This window comes from Juglans regia, chromosome 8 (assembly GCF_001411555.2).
Source record: "Juglans regia cultivar Chandler chromosome 8, Walnut 2.0, whole genome shotgun sequence".
NCBI classification, from domain to species: Eukaryota; Viridiplantae; Streptophyta; class Magnoliopsida; order Fagales; family Juglandaceae; genus Juglans; species Juglans regia.
This window is the reverse complement of record NC_049908.1, coordinates 25,219,601-25,244,067: the sequence shown is the minus strand read 5'-3', so window position 1 is coordinate 25,244,067 and position 24,467 is coordinate 25,219,601. Positions and strand designations below refer to the sequence as shown.

General features: G+C 32.7%; 2 protein-coding genes across 2 annotated transcripts in view; both read left to right on the top strand.

Moving 5' to 3' along the window:
• Positions 1 to 24,467, top strand: part of LOC108981712 (epsin-like) — a 123,176-nt gene that overhangs the window by 82,707 nt on the left and 16,002 nt on the right. The gene's annotated exons all lie outside the window — the stretch shown is intronic.
• On the top strand, positions 2,557 to 5,040 carry LOC109016198 (dehydrin DHN1-like). Its single transcript, XM_035693573.1, has 4 exons — positions 2,557 to 2,975; positions 3,110 to 3,304; positions 3,437 to 4,620; positions 4,699 to 5,040. The coding sequence occupies exons 1-3, from the start codon at positions 2,709 to 2,711 to the stop codon at positions 3,761 to 3,763; spliced, it is 789 nt and encodes a 262-aa protein (XP_035549466.1). The 5' UTR covers positions 2,557 to 2,708; the 3' UTR covers positions 3,764 to 4,620; positions 4,699 to 5,040.

Sequence of the window (24,467 nt, the reverse complement as noted above, 5' to 3'; positions counted from 1 at the left end):
CAGCCCATGTCATGTCAGCACATGTCATGTTATTTATCAAGTCACGTCTAGCTTATTTATGATCATGTTATGCATTCACGTTTTTACTGTCATGCATGCATCTCTAAACTGTCAATTAAGTTTTTTGTTAACTTGGTGAGATTTGTATTGTGGTAGTCTTGACAACCATTTTTCCCCGCAGGACCAAGAGACACGGTAGATGATCGAATGAAGCTCTGATCGACTAGACAACGACGACAGGATGCGAAGCTCATCGCTTCGATGCTCCGTTTTATTGATAGTACTATGGCGTCCTTGACCGAGATGCATGAGCATGAATTAGCCTAATAGTTACCTTAGTTTTACATCTACTTAGATAGCTCTCTCTCTCCAGTACTCTTATGGTTGTAGACCTTTTAGACTTATGATCTAACCTAAACATATATTATGTTCAGTTTATGAAATATGTTTTAATGTCTTGGGATATAGCATTCTAGTGCCTTTTGAATTGCTAAAAGAAAAAAAATATCCGCTGCAAATATTTCATAATGTTTATATGCATACTAAGTGCATTGCATCTTTAATTATCACAAACGAGGGCGGGTAACTTTGTATTGCATATCCCGACGCTTTAAAGTTTGTGAAATTCTAAACGAAATCTGGGGCATCTCAATGATAATATTTTGTTCACAATATTATATTTAGCATAAAATATACGCAATCATATACATGTTTATTAAATATAGAGATAAAATAAATTAACATTTTCATATCTAATCGACCCAACGAGTGTGATTTTATTTCATAATAAAAAAAAAGAATTTTTATTGTCTTAAAAAAATAATAGTTTAAAGTGAAAGATTTATAAATACATAGAATGAGTTCAAAAAATTAATAGTTCTTGAGAAATATTAAGGTATCATTTGGTTACACGGATGAGATAAAAAATTTATAAATAATAATGAGTTATTTGTAAATAATAGTGAAATATTTTGAGTTAAGATTTTTATAAGATTTTGAAAAATGAGAGGAAAAAACTTGAGTAAAATAATTATAATGTTAAAAGAGAGTTAGAATCTAATTTTTTAAAATTTTTTTCTTGTTTTGAGATTTGTAAAAGTTGAATTTTTTTTTTGTGTTTTGTTTAAAAGTTTGAAAAAATTATAATGATTAGATAAAAAATTTAAAAATTTAAAAATTTGAAATTAAAAAATATTTGTATTTAATAGTATATATTTTGATGTTGAGATGAAATAAAGTCTAAACTAAGCCTCGGTTAGCCGAAAGATGATTATTGATAAAAGAATGCAAAGTGCTACGTACTATTTTTTTCAAAATAAGAAAAGGTAGATGAAATAGTTGGAGCCAATCTTCGAAGAACCAATCCCTACGGCACTAAAGTAACCCTGCCCTGTAATTTGTAAACCAGTAGTTGTATAAATGATTTTTTTTAATAATATGAAATTTAATGACTACTGGAACATTCTAGAAGCAGCATCCCAGAAGCGTCGGCAACCGGACATTCAAGAGGAAATCTAGCTTGTATATATCGGTAGACCTGATTATTTATACGAACATGCATGCCGACAGAATTGTTACACGTGCCGCGTTACAAATTGCTAAATGTGCCACGTTATTACTCGCTGCCACGTGGAAGTTTATTTTTCCGAATATTGGATTTTGCTTTCTGTCAAAAGATCAGAAACGAAAGATCCACATGATGTCTCTCCAAATGATGTTAATTAAGACGTGTTCGGCGACAAAACTTCATCTCAAACGGAAACTTCATCTCAGTTTACGAGTAGACGTGTTCGAACTCATTGTCGGCGAGCAAACTTTATCTCAAACCGACGTGTTCGGATATTTTTCAGCTACTATCATTGGATATTTTTCAGCTTCTATCACTTCCACATGGTCATCGTTAGAGCATTCTCATTGGATTAACTAAAAGTTAAATTTAATAAAAATTTAACTATTAAGTCATAAAATCTCTCACATTGAATTAGCTATATTTTAAATATCTACAGTAAAGTCTAAACTAATTTCTAAATTTAGAACACACTATTCATTCATTAAATCCCTTTTATATTATTTCTTTCTCTCTCTTTTTAATATCAATTATTTCTCTCTCCATTTTAAATGACAATTGAAAAAATATAATTAGAATATAATTACTAATTAATATATAATATTATAAATAGTAAAATATGATAAAATAAAATAAATTCATAATTAAAAAATTTTTAAAATTATTAATTACTCATTACTATATAATGAATAAATGGATAATCCAATTTGGAGATTTGATGTGAATAGTCAAAGTTAAATTTATCTTATATTATTTTATTGTCATATAATGAAAAAATGACTATTCCAATATAAAAACTTATGTGAATGTAATAGCTAAATACTAAATTTATCTTGCATTCATAAAAAATGTATTTTAATTTAACTAATCCAATAAGAATGTTCTTAGTAATAACGTGGCACGTTTAGCAAATTGAAACGCGGCACGTGTAACAATTCTGCGTCGTGTATGTTCATATATGTACATAATCAGTTCTACCGATATAAATTAGTCAGTCCAGAGTAATCCAAGTTTCTCACTCTTAATCCATCATATATCCGTGCATAGAACAGTCGCAGCTAGCAAGCTTATCTTTATACACTGTTTCGTTAAAATTCTCAGCCTTTGCTTGTGATTTTGTTTCCGCTTGTTAACCTTGAAAATGGCACTTTTCCAAAACAAATACGGAGCAGCCCAAACTGACGCGTATGATAACGTACCTAGCACAGACGAATACGGCAACGCTATCCGCAGAGACGAAAACGGCAACATTATGGCCGGCACAGACGAATACGGCAAAGTTATCCGCACAGACGAATCCGGCTACGTGATTCCTACGGATGACTATGGCAACCCAATCCGCCACAGTGGCTCTACTTTCCAAGGTATGCAGCGGCAGGAGCAGCAGCGGCAGCGTCATGACCTGTCCGTAAGTACTCCTCTCAGTACTACATAATAAACATACTTTTCTTTCCTATCTTCTAGAACCTTATATATTGTTTTCACCTTTTGTTTTACCATATATCTATATGTTTTTCTGCGAATTAATTTAATGTAATACAGACCGAGTACGATGGGCAAGGCCGCGGGAGAAGGAACATGGCGGGAGAAGCAGCCCATAGCACAGATGCATACGGCAACGTTATCCGCACTGACGAATACGGCAACGTGAGTCCTACGGATGAGTATGGCAACCGAATCCGCCACAGCGGCACCACTCTCCAAGGTGTGCATCAGCAGCGGCGTCATGACCTTTCCGTAAGTACTCCTCTCAGTACTACATGACAAACATACTTTTCTTTCCTATCTTCTAAAACCTTATATATTGTTTTCACCTTTTGTTTTACCATATATCTATGTTTTTCTGTGAATTAATTTAATATAATACAGACCGAGTACGATGGGCAAGGCCGCGGGAGAAGGAACATGGCGGGAGAAGCAGCCAATAGCACAGATGCATACGGCAACGTTATCCGCACAGACGAATACGGCAACGTGATTCCTACGGATGAGTATGGCAACCGAATCAGCATTTCTGGAGTTGGACACAAGGACCATAGAAGTGATACATCATATGCAACTGCGACGACTTATCCCACGACCGCCGGTTACGGTACTGGGGAACAGCCGCAGCATCGTCATCATCAGGGTGTGATGGAAAAGATCAAAGATAAGCTTTCTGGTACTTCTTATGATCAGCATGACGAGTACTACTAGTTGTCTGTCACACATCGTCTGAACTATAGAGACAAGATAAGAGGCATAGTTGAGAAGAGGAAAGTAGATAGTTGAGAAGAGGAAAGTAGGAGTGTTGTGTCAGATGGGGATGGGCTGGTCGTGTGGGCTTTTGGCCAGAAAAGAATAAAGGGTATCAGTTGAGTTAGTTGAGAAGAGGAAAGTAGAAGTGTTGTGTCAGAAGGGGATGGGCTGGTCGTGTGGGCTTTTGGCCAGAAAAGAATAAAGGGTATCAGTTGAGTTAATGGATTAGGGGGTGTTTTATGGCTCTGCGAGTCTATTAAGAATAGTCTTTCATTTACTGTTAAGGGAGGATTATTTGTTTTAGTTCATTTTCTTTTTTGTTAGTAGTGGAACGATATATTACTGTAGCATCGAGAGTGATGGTTATGCATGAATTTACAAGAATTTTTCTCTCTTTTTACTGTTCTTTTCTCTTTTCTCTCTAATATTTTTGAGGATCCTCCTATCGAAATAGGCAGCCTATCTATTCTCTTGTATCAATTTCTTATCATCAATTCATAAATCAAATTCATAAACAAAGTGTTATAAGTGGTATTTAGAGACAAAGTTTCTAAATGACCTTGTGATTACAATCAGTAAAAGAAGAAAGGGCAGATGGCACTCGACTTGCATAATTGGCAGAAGGTCTGAAATCACTCTGCAAGTCTATTGAGTTACAATTTAAAACGCTGGAAACTGAAGTCTTGGCCCTCAAGAAGTAATCAGATTCTGTAGTGCAGTAGCCGGTGGCCTTGACTATGGAGCTACAGAACAAGAGGAGTGGCTGGGTTCGTGGGGAATCATCTTCAGGTGGTCAAGGTCAGCAGCCACGCTCGGTAAGGTTTGATTTTTCAACTTTTAATGGTGAAGATCCAAATGGATGGATATACAAAACTAATTATTTTTCCACGCAGGACCAAGAGACACGGCAGATGATCGAATGAAGTTCTGATCGACTAGACAACGATGACATGATGCGAAGCTCATTGCTTCGATGCTCCGTTTTATTGATAGTACTATGACGTCCTTGACCGAGATGCATGAGCATGAATTAGTCTAATAATTACCTTAGTTTTACATCTGCTTAGATAGCGCTCTCTTTCTAGTACTCTTATGGTTGTAGACCTTTTAGACTTATGATCTAACCTAAACATATATTATGTTCAGTTTATGAAATATATTTTAATGTCTTGGGATATAGCATTCTAGTACCTTATGAATTGCTAAAGGACAAAAAATATTTGCTGCAAATATTTCATAAAGTTTATATGCATATTAAGTGCATTGCATCTTTAATTATCACAAACGAGGGTAGGTAACTTTGTATTGCATATCTCGACGTTTTAAAATTTGTGAAATTCTAAACGAAATCTGAGGCTCAATGATAATATTTTGTTCACAATATTATATTTAGCATAAAATATACGCAATCATATACATGTTTATTAAATATAGAGAGAAAATAAATTAACATTTTCATATCTAATCGACCCAACGAGTGTGATTTTATTTCATAATAAAAAAAAAGAATTTTTATTGTCTTAAAAAAATAATAGTTTAAAGTGAAAGATTTATAAATACATTGAATGAGTTCAAAAAATTAATAGTTCTAGAGAAATATTAAGGTTTCATTTGGTTATACAGATGAAATAAAAAATTTGTGAATAATAATGAGTTATTTGTAAATAATAGTGAAATATTTTGAGTTAAGATTTTTATGAGATTTTGAAAAATAAGAGGAAAAAACTTGAGTAAAATAATTATAATGTTAAAAGAGTTAGAATCTAATTTTTTAAAATTTTTTTTCTTGTTTTGAGATTTGAAAAAATTGAATTCTTTTTTGTGTTTTGTATGAAAGTTTGAAAAAATTATAATGATTAGATAAAAAATATAAAAATTTAAAAACTTGAAATTAAAAAATATTTATGTTTAAATAGTACATGTTTTGATGTTGAGATGAAATCAAGCCTAAACTAAGCCTCGGTTAGCCGAAAGATGATTATTGATAAAAGAATGCAAAGTGCTACGTACTATTTTTTCAAGATAAGAAAAGGAAGATGAAATACTTGGAGCCAATCTTCAAAGAACCAATCCGTACGGCACGAAAGTAACCCTGCCCTGTAATTTGTAAACCAGTAGTTGTATAAATGATTTTTTTTAATAATACGAAATTTAATGACTATCGGAACATTTAAGAAGCAGCATCCTAGAAGTGTCGGCAACCGGCCGACATTCAAGAAGACTAACTCATATATATCGGTAGAACTGATTATGTATCTGCCTATACTTAAAAGCATGTATAAGATCTACAATAATGAATAGTTGTTATCCTTCTATCTCTGTCCAGCGTTATCTTTTTATTTTCTCGTTGGCTTTAACGAAATTTCTTTCTTTTTAGTCAGGATTTTACTCTTCTTCATTGAGTTAAAAACATTTTAGGATTGATCTTTTTCGTCGTGCGACAGTTCAAATATCTGGCCTCTACATACATATGATGAAATGCGACGTCTCTTGCTTTTCCACCATCTGCAGAACAATTTTCAGAATCAACTGGAGGAAGAAAAAAAAACTCCGTGCTTTTTGAGATTTGTTCTCACCGTTGGTATGCATATGCAATTCTCTTCAATCTCTGTTTTGCTTTTTCGATTTATTTTCGCATCTCTGTTTTTTTTCCTTGCTGTTTGAGATTTGTTTTTTTTCATGGCACTTGGAAGACAGGGGGAGAGAAGTGCCGTGAGAAATCAGTTTCTGGGTGTAAATCCCAGTATGCGACAGAGGGAAAGGGAACTTCGTGGTGGCTGGGTCCGCTAGAGGTTGTCGTCGGTGTCAACTGGTGCAGGTGCGGTGGCCTGGGTGACTCCCTACGGCCGCGGAACTGCACTCAAATGGGTCATACCCATTTCGGTTCGCTTTCCGCGGGAGAGAGGGAGGGCTGCGCGTGCGGGTCTTCGATGGTGGCTGGGTTGGTCGCCGGCTTGAGGGCAACTCGTCCGTCATGATCGTGAGGTTCAGTGGCCGCGTACGGCGGCGCAATATGAGATAAATGGGATAAACCCATTTCGATTCTGTTTCCGCGGGGGAGAGCGACAACTGCGCGTGGGCGACATTGGTGTTGCCACGGTTGCTCGTTGGCGTGAGGGGAACACGCCGGTAGTGGCGGTGATGATGGCCGGCGCTCGACGGTGCCGGGCTGTGTTGGAGGAGAAACGGCTGTGCGGAAGATCGCGTAGAAGAGAGAGAAAAATTAGGAAAAATATTTTTTTTCCACAAAATTAGTATAAAATCACTTAAAAAAATATATATGTTCCTATATTATACATTTTTTCATCTGAAAAGAATTAAATAATAGTAAAATCTTTTTTGTTTTTGTTTTTTTTTTTTTTTACAACTTTGCTTTTGTCCTTGCTATAATATTACATTGTTGAATTTTTTACATAGGTTGAGTTGAGCTCTGTGACGTTGAAAATGGAAACAAAATATCCCAACAACTAGCTACTTATGAGAGTGTTAAAAGTATGAATCCTTTAACTTTTTTATTTCGTACTGTGAATTAACAATTCAAAATTATCAACTATCATTGTTGGAATATTAATGGTTGATGCTTAAAAATCATACACATTTCTTACTTGTCTTAAATAATCTAATCTACTTCTCTGATTTTAAGATCTTTTAAATTAATTATTTAATGTTAACACTTGAAGAGATAATAGATAGTTGAATACTAGCTCAATAATTGTTTTGCATGGACTTTGAGCTGTTTTTAACTCATAAAAGATTCAAATATGAATTCTAAAAGAGGATCTACCACATTTGTCTTCTAAAAAAAAAGACCATCCCATCTCACATTTACATCCAAACATATGCTAAGATAAATCATATAAATACAAGATGATATTTTTTATAACTTATATTAAACCCAAATATGAATTCTAAAAGAGGATCTACCACATTTGTCTTCTCAAAAAAAAAAAAAAAAAAAGCCATCTCATCTCACATTTACATCCAAACATATGCTAAGATAAATCATATAAATATAAGATGATATTTGTTATAACTTATATTAAACCCATAGGTATATACACGTGATACCACATCTAAAACCATAATTTTGAATTAATCTAAAAATAATACTATATTTTAATTAATGAATTACCATTGCTTAAAACATTCACTAACGATATTTTATTCAATTAGTTCCACCTATCTTAGTTGATTTTACACTATAATTTTGCTTCTTTTATAATTCCAAAATAAACAGAATAGATTTGCCATTTGAAAAATAACATCAATACTAACAGTGTTACCCATAATACATAACCAATTATTGAAATGTTGAAAATTTTAAAAATTGAAATTTGAATTAAAGAATTTGATAAAATAGAGTACATACTCAATAAAAATAATATTATGCATAAAGTTGTACTCTAAAAGATGCTTGAAAAAAAAATGAAATAAAAATTTTATGAATAGTAGTAAGAAAGTTTGTAAATAATAGAGAAGTAGTTTTGAATTAAGTAATTATTGGATTTTAAGAAATGAGACATAACAGTTGAATAAAAAATATTATAAAATTAAAGTATTTTTAACGTATAATTTTGTAATTATACCTCTTTTACTATTGTTTTACTACTAAGCAATTTTTTTTTCCTTCTGCTATTTATATTTGGATTATGTGTTATATCTTATTAGTTATGTATGCATGTTTATCAAAATTTTTTTTTTCAAAATTGCTATAAAATTGCTACCACAATTTATATTTTACATTTTTTATAAGAGTTTTACTATACAATTTCTATCACAATTTATATTTTACATTTTTTTAAATTTTTAAATTTTTTAATATTGTTTTTAAATTTTTTTTAACTTAATCTTTTTAAATTATTTGAAATTATTTATTCATTATTCATATAATAAATATTTGATAAAAAAATAATAAAAATTAAAAAAAAATATAGAATATGGAGAGTGAAGAGATTATGAAGATTTATTCCTTCAGTAGAATAATGTCACTCTGAGCACTTGTTTGATATATTTTTTTTTTCATATTTTTTTAATATATATTTAAATATTTTTAACAAATAAAAAAAATACATTAATACATTAAAAGCTACTTCATCAATCATAGTAAAAATATAAAATAAATACATGAACAATCAAAATGAAGAAGCAAACTCAGGCGGCATACTTGTATTTTCCATTAAAAATACATGTAGTACACCATGTAACTATAGGTTACAATTTGAATGAGCTATATTATTCTCATTTATTTTTTTATACATTAAATGTTTATATTTTTAAATAATTTATTTTATAGTAATACAGGACAAACGTGCCTCGCACGTAGTTCTACCGCTAGTATATATATATATATATATATATATATATATGAACATACACGATGACAGAATTGTGGCGCCCCCTGACCTCCACTTGGGATGGAACATCAACTTAGAGCGTTGGGACATGCAACACAACATTACATATCCTCGTTTTTTACAATTAATATGCAATACATCCTAAAATGTAACTAGCAGTTTGCAATAATCGCAACGGAATAGGGGTGACTAAATATAACTCATGTCAAAATGAACTAAAACATCATAATAGCATTAATAACCACCATAAGTTCGAACTTAAAGGTAGCATATCCTTAATACAATATACTTAAGATAACAAGTCTCAATTGTTAGATCAACTCTTTTATACGCTCTAAAGTACGTAGAGTTAAGGTTATGAATATCAAAATAAGGTCTAATCTTCGATCGAGGTTTGACTCCTATTCAATCAATCGGATCCATCGGTACATCCTATCCATTTTCACCTGGTCCTGATAAAGCTTCTACCTTTCTGGGGGAAAATGGTAGTGGGACTACCACAACGAAATTCCTTAAAATCTCAATAAGTTAACAACCAACATCCACAAAGATAAATTATGCATAATAAATACGAAATGCATGCAATTCAGAAAATCCGTAATTGTCTCCCACCTAGATTCATCAACATTTTTTCAAAAAAATTGATGCACATTTTCTTATAGAGAACATTTCTCAATTCAACTTTTAAAAAATAACACTTCATCATCATTAAGTCATCATTAATATTAACATCATAACGTATGGTATCATCATAATTCCTCATATTCACTGTGAGTACTTGCTAGTGACTGTAGTACAACTCATGTTGTCTGCAGACTTATTCTCAATGCATTGGTAACATAACATCATAACATATACACCTACCACTCTTAAATACCATAAAATTTCACTTCGCACCAGTATTCTTTAAAAAGAATCTATTCGAAACCCGTAGATTTTTTTTGTCAACCTAGGGGTTACTACTCTATTTTTACTCACTCCATAGTGGACAAAAGAGTTTCAGTAGGATAATTTCTTATCCTAGCCTTTAGGTCATGGCAAAAATTAAGTTTTCATGCTATGCTTGAAAATATTTTTCATGACATTCGTTTATAAGGATGCTTCATGTGAAAATGACAAATTTTGTATAACATGCTCAAACGATGAAACTTGCACATGTCATCTAAGCAAGTATTCATCTACTCAATGTATCATATAACATGATGTTTCATGCTCAAATGAAATTTATATCATGAATATGGAATTTATCAATAAATTATAAATAAATGATTAAAGTGTTAGTTAGAGGCTAATTTACCAACTTCCTGAGTTAGAGAACTGTTGCGGCTGTAAACAAAGATATTCAAAGCTAGGATTTAAACTTCTAAATATGACGTTCATAATCAAAAGGGTTCAAGAATTAGTATTTCCAAAACTACCCCTAAACTTTCCAAAATTGCCACTAAAGCCCTAAAGTTTTATTATTTGCAAATGAGCTCTAAAATTCACCAGATTTTATAAAATGTCGTATTTTTTATGTTTTAAAATCATCTATGCTCTTAGAATTGCAAGATTCAAATCACAACTATATCAAACTTACCCAACCCGTTGCATGCATCCTTTTAAGGCCTATGTGTGATTTCATCTATAAACCTTCTATGGATGCATGTGTACTCAAATTCATCAAGTGACAACTATAATTATAAGCTTAGGGATAAACTAAAAACTTAGGCTTAAGTCCTACAAGTTCATCCCAACACTTAAGCAAGATTAAGGCCAAATCACCACTAAAGCATCCATTAAGCATATGCATGATGTTTCTAGTTTTTCTTTACCAATGAAATATTTAGAACCTAATTAAATCATGTATTTTCATTTTTATCCAAATCCAAAGGCTTTTATAATTGCTCAATATTCAAGCCAAAGCAAATTAATTAAAACTTCATGAATTAAACTTAAACTAAGCAAAACCGAAACATGCTTGATGATCAACACAAAATATGAATTTAAAACCTATCATGGCATGCTTTCAACCTCAGGTTTAAATCTTACAAAATTCATTTTAAGACATTAGTGAATCATATAAAATTATATTAAGACATCCCATAGCTAAAATGTCAACTCAAAACAATCTATGCATTCAATACTTCCCATTTAACCCAGTTTAGAACTTAGCATGGTAAACCTCAATTAAAATTCATTCACATGGCATAAATTAACGCCCAACATTCTATGCTAATACTAAAAAAAAATATTAGGCCAAGGTTACTTACAAAATTTACGGCCCTTTGAGCTCCCAATGTAACCTCTCCCAAGAATTCTCACAAACTTACTCGGTTTCACTCTATTTGCTCACTAAGGGAAGAAATGCTCACAAGACTCAAAAGAAGGCTTAAAGGAGTGGTGTGGGGAAAGGAGGAGGTGGGGGAGGTATTTATAGGCTTCAAGAAGGGTGGGGGACATTTTCTTTGGATGAAGAAGTGGCTTGGGATTGGTTGATGTGGGTGGTGGAGTGTGGTGATGCAAGTTTCAGCTTGTGTCATCACTTGTGCAGGTGAATAGTATTCAAACACTTCATCATTTCTGTGTTTCAAGGGCTGCTTTGTGTTATGTGGGTGCAGGAGCTACCATGGTGCAGAAATTTAAAAACAAAAATGCAAAAATGCAAAAATGCAAGTGAGGTCATGCTACATTGCCGTTGGGTAGGATCTTCAAAAACTGTCCAGCTTTCATCACTTACTTACCTCATATTCTTGTCCTTTATCCATGGTTGTGTTGTGTAGGTATGATGACACTTCTTGATGGCCTTTTAAAGTGGTGAAAGGTGGAGGGATTAGCTGCCAAGTGATCCATTGTCAATCGGTCTTGGCAATTGTTTAGGAGAAAGTTGGTCAAAATCTTATGATTATTTGAGGGACTTCTAAGGGATTGGAGGGAAAGGGTGGTGGTGTGTCAAGTGGTTCAACAAAGAGCAGAAAATTCAAGAAAATCCCAAGGTCACTCGTTTTGGTTTCAACTAAGTTTCTTGAGGACTTGGTTTGGTTTCTAGCTTGGTTTCTTGATGCCATTTCGTCCATTGCTAAAAGTGAGTCTTAAGGGATGAGATGAGGTCTGAATATTGAGGTTTTTAGTGAGAAAATGGTGGAGAAGGCGTGGGTTAGAGGCTGATTTGGTGCAATGCACATGAAGGTGCACCTAGGTGCCGATTGATGGTGATTTGGGCATTGACATGGCTTTGCATCTATTGACATATGTTGGGTCAAGTTTAAATTTCTAAATTAGTCTAAGGAAAATGAAAATCATTAATAAAAACCAAAAATTTCAAATTTAAAAAAAAAACGTGGGAAACAAATTAAAGAAATATTAAGCTAAAAACATGGTTTAGAGGTTACTAATCATGTGTGAGATGATTAGTACTTCTTAACTCAAGTTAGAAGCTTAACCATGGTTAGGTGGGGACCTTAGGGGTGTGTGGCACATCTTGACCTTGAAGGAAACTAATGGTATGGTGTATGTGGGATTCAATTAGAAGGATAAAAATGAAAGACAAGGCTAGTTGGGCCTTGTGGGTTGAGCTTGTTGGGCCATTTGTGTAAATCTTGGATGTGGGCTTTGGTGTAGGTTATTGAATAGATCTTATGTCCAGATTTGAGAGCTTATCTAAGGCTTACCAAGTTTGGGTTCAAATAATGTCTTTGTATGGTTGGGCCAAAGTTCTTCACTCTTACCAAGTTAGGCCTAAAAGTTTCAAGCCTACCATTTGGGCCAAATTTCTAAGGTTCTTCAAGAGGGGCCTAAATCCTTATAAATCCAAATAGGTTCAGACTTATGGCACCTATTACTAGCCCCATCACATCCTTAGTGATTAAGGCCATTAATTAAACACTCTTGGGCTTACCCCTAAATCCAACCATACTCAGCCTTTTATGCTTAGCCCACTAATAATGCCAAGTATTATTTCACTATTGGTTTCTTGGTAGTTATTCTAAAAATAAAATACTAGAAATATTCCAATAATTCTAGCTAAGCCCAAAGTGTGATTCTTAAGTTAAAAAATAATAATCCCTAATTTTTTTCCAAAAATATAATGATCATCCTACACTAGTTAGGATTAATTAAGGAAGCTAAGGTCTAGTCTTAATGGACATTTCAAGTGAGGTGTTACATAGCCACATTTGGTGAATAGTATTGGACACTTAGCACTAAGAGGAACTATGACATGGAAATGTGAAGGAAATCAAGTTTTGTGATCAGACCACCTAAGCCAAACACTATTACATCCAACCATCCAATTTGTGCCAAACCAAAGAGGGTTTCGACCCTAAACACTTCGAATCCAATTAAAACTCCAAAAGTTTAGTTGAAACTGAAACCCCAAATGGTTTCCCCAAACCCCAAAGTTTGCCCCAAACCCTAATTGAACTCGATTTTTTCTTAGTGTTTAATCACTTGATTAAATCACTTTTACATGCTATTAACAACTCAAATTCATTTTATGACATTATTATTTATCTTTTTAAAATATAGAAATTTTATTGGGTCAATGAAAATTGGTTTTGGACTTGATAGGAACCTAAACTCCATTGAAACCCTAAATGGAAGCCCATTCGGTTAAGGCCCAATAAGAACGACGAAATTGAGCCATGAAAACAAGGCTTGTAGAGGAAGCTTCCCCCTGCCATGGTAGTCAAAAAATTGCCCAAAGCGTCCCCAAACAGTGCATGATGAGAATGCCAAAAGTTACCTCAACACCACCTTGCACAAGAAAGCTTCCTTGGCTGAAAACCATTCACTATTGCCGACGATTTTGCCCCTTGTTTTGGCTAACATAACCATCACTCTATGTGTCATTCACACCCCTCATATCACCCTCCAGATGTGTAAGAATCGTCTAGGTCCTTTCCCCATTCATTTGGTCACTTTCCAACTCTTTTCTTAGAGATTTTCTGGCATGCCTTGCTCAACTTTTTTGAAGCAATTGTAAGTATTTTCTCACAAAGTATCCTTCACAAAAGTTGTTCATTTCCGACTCTAGTTTCTTTTGGTATGTTTATATCGATTTTCATGATCATTTAATGAGTCAAATGTTGGTTAATGTATGAAGAGGTCATTTTGGGTTATAAATTGGATAGTGTGTGATATTTTGATGATTTTGATCAAGTTATATGCAAGATATTGTCTGATTTTTCCTATGGAATATAGTTAACATGCTAATTTGTAATATTGATGAAAATTAGTTGCATGTTATAAGTTTTTATCATATTTTTACTTAGATCCAAGTTGAAAATGAGAAGGTTGAAAACAGATTCTGTTTTGTATAAATTTGAATATTTTGATGAGAAAGCATGCTCCAATGGCATTTATATTTTTATATGATGATCCTAACACTTTTATTAATATGTTAGGATGTATTTAAAGGATTTTTGGTGGTTTACTTTAAAGATATATTTTTTGTATGCATGAAGAGGTTCTGTTAGGTCATGTATTTGAGGTTTTTAGGTAGATTGATGTTTTGATTTAATTTTGGCCTTATGATCTTGCGTTTAATGCTTGGACCTATTCTAGGACATGATTTTTAACCATATGATGTTGTTGATTTGTGATTTATGTCATGCTATGTTTCGGATCAAAGGGTTTGATCGAGGTTGATTCTAGGGGTGAGAATCGGGCGGTCCGGACCGGGAAAACCGACCGGACCGGACCGAGAGTTGTTCCGGTCCGGTCCGGTCCAAAAATCAGAGGACCGAATTAATTCGGTCCGGTCCACGGTCCGGCGGGTTTTTGGACCGGACCGGACCGGACCGGACCGAATTAAATATATATATAATTTAATAATTTATATATATTAAGTATATAATTTTCATTTGACTAATTAACCTAATCCTATCACTAATTCATCATTAAGTAATTATTAACTAATACACATTTATAAGTTTATACTAATAGTAATATTTATAATTTTATAGTAATACTAAATTATTAATATTTATACTAATACAAGTATTATATTAATAGTCTAGACTCTTCTTCTAGACTCTAAAGTCTAATATGGTATTAATAAAAATATATACTAATAGTATATTAGTAAATTAGTAATAGTCTAACATAGAGTAAGAGTCTAAGACAATAGTTAATAGTTATAGACTTATAGACTTATAGACTTATAGTTATAGTAATATAGTTATAACTTATACTAAATCACTATAACTAATATTAGTATATTACTAACATATAGCTATAGCCTATACTATATTACTAATAGTCCAATACTAATACTATTAATCTATTATATAGTTATAATTTATAACTTATATTAATTATGATTGATAATAATTAATCACTATAAGTTTATGACTCTATAGTATTAATGTATTATTATATAATATATAGTATTAGTATAGTAATAGACTCTAATATGGTATTAGAAAAAAATATACTAATAGTCTAGTACTAAATTACTAATACTATTAATCTATTATATAGTTATAAGTTATAAGTTATAACTTATATTGATCATGATTGATAATAACTAATCACTATAAGTCTATAGTATTAATGTATTATTATATAATATATAGTATTAGTATAGTAATAGACTCTAATATGGTATTAGAAAAAAATATACTAATAGTCTAGTACTAAATTACTAATGTATTATTATATAATATATACTATTAGTATAGTAATAGACTCTAATATGGTATTAGAAAAAAATATACTAATAGTCTAGTACTAAATTACTAATACTATTATTATATAATATATAGTATTAGTATAGTAATAGACTCTAATATGGTATTAGAAAAAAATATACTAATAGTCTAGTACTAAATTACTAATGTATTATTATATAATATATAGTATTAGTATAGTAATAGACTCTAATATGGTATTAGAAAAAAATATACTAAAAGTCTAGTACTAAATTACTAATACTATTAATCTAGTACTAAATTACTAATACTATTAATCTATTATATAGTTATAAGTTATAACTTATAACTTATATTGATCATGATTGATAATAACTAATCACTATAAGTCTATAGTATTAATGTATTAATATATAATATATAGTATTAGTATAGTAATAGACTCTAATATGGTATTAGAAAAAAATATACTAATAGTCTAGTACTAAATTACTAATGTATTATTATATAATATATAGTATTAGTATAGTAATAGACTCTAATATGGTATTAGAAAAAAATATACTAATAGTCTAGTACTAAACTAATACTATTATTATATAATATATACTATTAGTATAGTAATAGACTCTAATATGGTATTAGAAAAAAATATACTAATAGTCTAGTACTAAATTACTAATACTATTAATCTATTATATTATATATAGTTATAATTTATAACTTATATAGTATTAGTATACTAATAGACTCTAATATGGACCTATGGTATTAAAAAAAAATTATACTAATCACTATAAGTCTATAGTATTAAATTATTAATGTATTATGTATTATTAATATTAATATATAAGTCTATACTCTATAGTATTAAATTATTAATGTATTATGTATTATTAATATTAATATATAAGTCTATACTCTATAGTATTAAATTATTAATGTATTATGTATTATTAATATTAATATATAAGTCTATAAGTCTTTACTATTAAATTATTAATGTATTATGTATTATTAATATTAATATGTACTGTATAACTCAAGTGCACTGGGCACTGCCCACTGCCAAGAAGCCGAAACGGCGCCGTTTAGTATAAAATAGGACCTAAACGGCGCCGTTTAAGTCCAGGAGGGCGTGAAACGGCAGGATTTTGAAACTGAGTTGCGTGAAACGGCGTCGTTTCACGCAACTCAGTTTTTTTTTTAATAAACCGCATGTTGAAACGCCGCCGTTTGGGTCCAATTTCAATCCAAACGGCGCCGTTTCAACATTAGTTTTCCCCCCTTCCCAGTTCCTCATTTCGCCCCCCTCTCCCCCGAAAGGCGATTGTGTGCCGTGTGCGATTCGGAAAACCCTAGCCGTCGCGACTCGCATCCACCCTCCTCCAGCCCGTCGGTCGCCTCCCTCCGTCGAGATTTTGGTACTCTCTCTCTCTCTCTCTCTCGCTCTCTCTCTCTAGTCTCTGGTATTTAATCGTCGCCTATATTGATCATGAATGTTGGTATTTATCGGCGCCGAACGCCGATGTTGGTTCTGTGAGCTTGTGTTATGGTGACTCTTGACTTTAGTTGTGATTTGTGAAGTTGTTGTGAGCTTGGATGATGTGTGTCAAAAAATTGTTGTGAAGTTGTTGTGAACACGGACTCACGGGGTCAGGGACTTCGAAATGTTTTTTTTTTTTGGTTGAAGCAAAATTTTGTTTTGTTGGTCGAACTGAGATGCATATAATTTGTAGAAATTTTGGGAATATGAGATGCATAAAATTTGTATAAATTTTGGCACTCTTGGGCCCTTGGCAGTGTTGGAACTTGGCACTCTTGCTGTTTGTAGAAAGGCTTTGTTGGAATCTGTGACTGTGATGCATATAATTTGTAGAAAAATATAACTCATATAGTTGAGAACTTGATAATCTGAGATGCATTAATTTGTAGAACTTGTTGAGTTGTTGACTGATATATATTATATATATACATAAGTTATATATATAATATATATTATATATATAAATATAATATATAGTTCTTTTATTCTGAATTTACAAGGCTTTAAGCCTTTAACACTATATAATTTTTCCTTGTTTTCTAATTCTTTTATTCTTTTGTCTTGTTTGTCCCGAATCTATTTTATAGATGGAGTCTTCTACAAGTGATGTGCAAGGGTCAAGACCAAACATGCCTCCACCCCCACCCCCACCCCCACCCCCACCTACTGTAAGTGATCAATCAGTTGGTGGGTCACAAAAAGGTAGAGTTAGGTCATTTGTTTGGGATCATTTTACAAAAATTCCAAAAGGTGATCCAACTAAACCTAGGGCTGCATGTAATTATTGTGGTGCTTCGTATGCATGTGATACGAAAACCAATGGTACGAAAAACATGAAGTATCACATTGAGCACCAGTGTAAGAAATGTTCGTTTAAGAAGACGGATAAATCTCAGACGACTCTAGCTTGGAAGGTGGAGGGAGGAAGTGGTAGTGGTAGTGGGGGACTTGTGTCTATTGCATTTAGTGTTGAGGCTTGCCGACAAGCCTTAGCAGAGATGATTATTCTTGATGAGTTGCCATTTAGGCATGCTGAAGGGGAGGGTTTCAGGAAGTTTATGCTTGTGGTTTGCCCTAAGTGGGTAGGAATTCTATCCCGTATGACGGTTGCCAATGATTGCTTTAATTTGTTCTTAAAAGAAAAACAAAAGTTGAGAAATGCTCTTCGAGGGCAGCGAGTTTCTCTCACTACGGACACATGGACATCCGTGCAAAACCTAAACTATGTGTCTCACAGCACATTTTATTGATGATGGTTGGAAGTTACACAAGAGGATTCTTTCATTTTGTTTGGTTGAAAATCACAAGGGTGATAACCTTGGTAAGGGCATAGAGATGTGTTTGCATGATTGGGAGCGACCAAAAATACTTGCACTGACACTTGATAATGCAAGTTCTAATAATGGAGCTGTTTCTTATTTGAAAAAAAAACAAAGTATAGGAAAGACACGATCTTGGAACATGAATTCTTGCATGTTCGATGCTGTGCTCACATTTTGAACTTAATTGTTCGTGAGGGGTTAAAAGAATATGATGAGTCTATTGCGAAAGTGAGGGGTGTTGTGAAATATGTTAAATCATCCCCTCAAAGGTGGAGTACATATCAGAAATGTGTGGGGTTGGAAGATATTCAATCTAAAAGTCAAGTTTGCCTAGATGTACCGACTAGGTGGAACTCCACCTATCTTATGTTGGAGAGGGCTTCAAAATTTAAAAGAGCTTTTGATCGGTTGGAGGAAGAAGATCCATGCTTCCTTAGTAGTATTAGAGATGATGATGACGACGATGTCGATGATGAAAATGTAGACCATGTGGTGAATACGAGAAAATCAAAGAAGTTAGGGCCTCCCAATGCATCCGATTGGGCGAAGGTACAGTTGTTTGTGAGGTTCCTTGCATTATTTCATGATGCAACTTTAAAATTTTCAGGGGGTGAATATGTAACTTGTAATGTTTTTTTCCCGGAGTTGGTTATTATTAAAGATGTCATTAATATGGAGTGTGAAGAATGAAACCCCGTGGTGGGATTAATGGCCACAAATATGAAGAGAAAGTTTGATAAGTATTGGGAGAACTTGGAAAATCAAAATATGTTGTTTTATGTTGGGGTTCTTCTTGATCCTCGCTACAAGATGCGATATCTTGATTTTGGGTTGGGGAAAATGTATGCACATGATCATGCAAAAAAACTTGATTTTAGTTGGAAGGTGAAAAATGCATTTATCCACATATATGATGCATACATGGAAAGTGAAGAAGGGCATTCTCCTCAGCGCACAAGTTCCCAACATAAAGATGTAGCTCTTTCAGCTGAGAATGTGGCTAGTAGAAAGGCAAAAATTATGGCTGAATTTAAGCAACAGTTGCAGTCAGAAGATAGTTTGGAAAGTAAGTCAGAGGTTGATAGATATCTAGCTGAAGGATGTGAGGATGAAGATGATAGTTTTGACCTTCTAACTTGGTGGAAGGTGAATTCAGTTAGATATCGCGTACTTTCAAAGGTTGCACGTGATGTGCTTGCAATACCGGTATCTACTGTGGCTTCTGAATCTACATTTAGTACTGCGGGTCGTGTACTTGACCCTTTCCGAAGTAGTTTAAATCCAATGAGTGTTGAGGGTCTCATATGTGCACAAAACTGGCTTCGTTCTTCTTCTACTCCAATAAGCCTTAGGACTTTAATGGATGAAGTTGAGGAATTTGAGAAGCAGCTGGATATGGGTATGTAATAAAATTACCTTTGATATATTTTGTGGTTTATTTTGTTTTATCTTTTATGTTATGTAACTTTATTTAATTTGTTTTGTTTTAAATTTTTATGGATAGAACTTGTTGGGGACCCGAGCTTTGCTGATTCTGTGGAGGGGTCAAATTCAATGCCTACTGGCCCTATACCCAATGATGATTAAAGACTAAAGATGTGAGAATATTATAAGCTTTAAATTCTATCGAAGTTGTTGATTATGCTAGTTTGGATGTAGCAGCTAGAATTTTGATTTCTACTTGATAATTGTTTTTTTCTTTTTTTGTCGCAGCCCTACTTGTCCTAACTCTTGAGTAACTGAAGTCTGACTTGAAGATTAGTAAGCTGGATGTAGCAAGTAGCAACTAGAATTTTGATGCATATATGTCAAGTGTTTAAGTTGTTAATTTTGGATTATAATTTGTAATTTGTAATAACTTTTGTATTATTATTATTATCTTTTTTTGGGTTTTTTTTATTTTATATAGATTAGTTTTAACTTTTAACTTTTTTTTTTATCATTGTATTTTTCAAAATCAAGTTTTTTAAATAGTTTTAGTTAAAAAAAATATACCAAATTTGAAATGGACCGAAAATAATTGAAATTGGACAAAAAAAAAATCACATTTAGATGGGCTGAATGACCCATTTTAGGCATGTCCAGACCGACTGGACCGACCCTGGACCGGACCGGACCGGACCGAAATGGACCGGACCGGACCGAACCTATATGTGAGTCGGTCCGGTCCAGGGTGGAGAAAGTGTAGACCGAATAGGTTCGGTCCGGTCCACATTATGGCCCAAGACCGGACCGGACCGGACCGAGATCAGCCCTAGTTGATTCCTATAAAACCAAACCATATAGGAATCGGTTTTGGCAAAGTGTTAAGGCCGAATGCTTCAAGATGGATTTTTGTTATCTTTGAGGTTTTTACATGATGATTCAAAACATTTTAGTTCTTAGGAGTATGCTATGAATGTATTGGACATATGTTATTGAACTTTTTGAGTTCCTCAAGTTGTTTTGAAACGAGATAAAACCTTGAGAATCAAGAGTTGTGCTTAAGGTTTAAAAACTTGAAGTTTTGTATTAAAAAGATTTGTGATTTTGTGAGGTGATTTTTGTTGATTTTTTTAGTAAGATATTTGATCATAGGATATGATTTTACATGTTGTAATATTTCGGTTTAAACATGAGAAATGATGTTTGATGGAATTGCAACAAAAATCAATGGATTTGGCCTAAGTACGTTTCGGCCTTGTCATGACTCACCTAGTTGTGATGTGTTTTAATTATTTCTAATTAGATATTTGATTTTAGGATAAAGTTTACATGAGCAATATAAATTTTGGTGATTTTTGGAGTTAGGATGTGAAATCCTTAAGTTAAGGGTAAAATGTTTATTTTCCCATAAGTGGAGGGATAAAATGGTAATTTTATACTAAGATAGTATTTTTATGTTTCTAAACTGTTAGTGATGAGTTTATGATATTTGGAAATCACTACTTGCAGTTTCTCGTATTTCACAAATTTTTAGTCATCACGCAAAGATCATTGTAAGTTAGTTTTTAACTTACTATTAGATTATTATGTATGTGTGTTGGTAAGGGAACACTTGTCTATATTCTTACATTATTATATATGCCATGGTATGCCATGTCACTACATATATGTCTGTTACACATTATATTCTGTCACAAAAGATTTATTTATTTCACGTTATATCATGTCACTAAACCTTTGTGTGTTTCATGTTATGTCATGTCACGAAATATTTGTCATGTAATGTCATGTTATGAAACGTTTATCTATTTCATGTTATGTCATGTTACGACGTGTTTGTCTATTTTATGTTGTGCCATGTCATGTAAATGTCACGTTACGTTACGTCATGTGATCTGTCATCCCATTTCATGTCACATTATGTCTCGAGTTCGAAGTATATCTCCAAAATAGTATTTTTCAAGTCTAGTCATGTTACGTCCATGTACAGTCAAGTTATTATTCAAGTCATTATTATTTTGAAATATCGTGGCAACCCTATGAGACAAGACTACACTATAATGGAAATTTCATGAGACATGACAACATCATCATGGTAACCCCATGAGACAAGAGTATCATTATGGTAACCCTATGAGACAAGGACATTGTTGTAACTCCATGAGATAAGAATACAGTTCAGTTCATGTTATTTCACGTTCAATTTCACGTGAAGTTCATGTTCAGTTCATGTCAAGTTTCATGTTCAGTTTCAAACTCAGCTTCATGTCATGTTTATTTCACATTCAATTCAAGTTTGTGTTCAGTCTCAAGTACAAGTTCAAGTGCATCTTCAGTTCAGCCCATGTTCAAGTTCATTTCATTTCAGTTCAAGTCATGTCAGCACATGTCATGTTATTTATCAAGTCACATCTAGCTTATTTATAATCATGTTATGCATTCATGCTTTTACTGTCATGCATGCATCCCTAAACTGTCAATTAAGTTTTTTGTTAACTTGATGAGATTTGTATTGTGGTAGTCTTGACAACCATTTTCCCTCGCAGTACCAAGAGACACGACAGATGATAGAATGAAGGTGATCGACTAGACAATGATGACACGATGCAAAGCTCATCGGTTCGATGCTCCTTTTTATTGATCGTACTATGGCGTCCTTGATCGAGATGCGTGAGCATGGATTAGCCTAATAATTACCTTAGTTTTACATTTACTTAGATAGCTCTCTCTCTCTCTCTCTCTCTCTCTCTCTCTCTCTCTCTCTAGTACTCTTATGGTTGTAGACCTTTTAGACTTATGATCTAACCTAAACATATATTATGTTCAGTTTATGAAATATGTTTTAATGTCTTGAGATATAGCATTTTAGTACCTTATGAATAGCTCAAAAAAAAAAAAAAATTCGCTGCGAGTATTTCATAATGTTTATATGCATACTAAATGTATTGCATCTTTAATTGTCACAAACGAGGGCAGATAATTTTGAATTGCATGTCCCTACGCTTTAAAATTTGTGAAATTCCAAGCGGAATCTAGGGCATCACAATGATAATATTTTGATCACAATATTATATTTAATATAAAATATACACAATCATATACATGTTTATTAAATATAGAGATAAAATAAATTAATATTTTCATATCTAATGGACCCAACGTGTGTGATTTTATTTCATAATAAAAAAAGAATTTTTATTGTCTTAAAACAAATAATAGTTTAAAGTGAAAAAATTATAAATACATAGAATGAGTTCAAAAAATTAATAGTTCTTGAGAAATATTAAGGCATCATTTGGTTACACAGATGAGATAAAAAATTTATAAATAATAGTGAGTTATTTGTGAATAATAGTGAAATATTTTGAGTTAAGATTTTTATGAGATTTTGAAAAATGAGAAGAAAAAACTTGAGTAAAATAATTATAATGTTAAAAGAGAGTTAGAATCTAATTTTTTAAAATTTTTTTCTTGTTTTGAGATTTGAAAAAGTTGAATTCTTTTTTTGTATTTTGTTTAAAAGTTTGAAAAAATTATAATGATTAGATAAAAATTTAAAAAATTTAAAAAATTGAAATTAAAAAATATTTATATTTAAATAGTACATATTTTGATGGTGAGATGAAATCAAGCCTAAACTAAGCCTCAGTTAGCCGAAAGATGATTATTGATAAAAGAATGCAAAGTGCTACGTACTATTTTTCCAAGATAAGAAAAGGTAGATGAAATACTTGGCGCCAATCTTCGAAGAACCAATCCCGATTCCCTACGGCACTAAAGTAACCCTGCCCTGTAATTTGTAAACCAGTAGTTGTATAAATGATTTTTTTTAATAATATGAAATTTAATGACTACTGGAACATTCTAGAAGCAGCATCCCAGAAGCGTCGGCAACCGGACATTCAAGAGGAAATCTAGCTTGTATATATCGGTAGACCTGATTATTTATACGAACATGCATGCCGACAGAATTGTTACACGTGCCGCGTTACAAATTGCTAAATGTGCCACGTTATTACTCGCTGCCACGTGGAAGTTTATTTTTCCGAATATTGGATTTTGCTTTCTGTCAAAAGATCAGAAACGAAAGATCCGCATGATGTCTCTCCAAATGATGTTAATTAAAGACGTGTTCGGCGACAAAACTTCATCTCAAACGGAAACTTCATCTCAGTTTACGAGTAGACGTGTTCGAACTCATTGTCGGCGAGCAAACTTTATCTCAAACCGACGTGTTCGGATATTTTTCAGCTACTATCATTGGATATTTTTCAGCTTCTATCACTTTCACATGTCTATCGTTAGAGCATTCTCATTGGATTAATTAAAAATTAAATTTAATAAAAATTTAACTATTAAATCATAAAATCTCTCACATTGAAT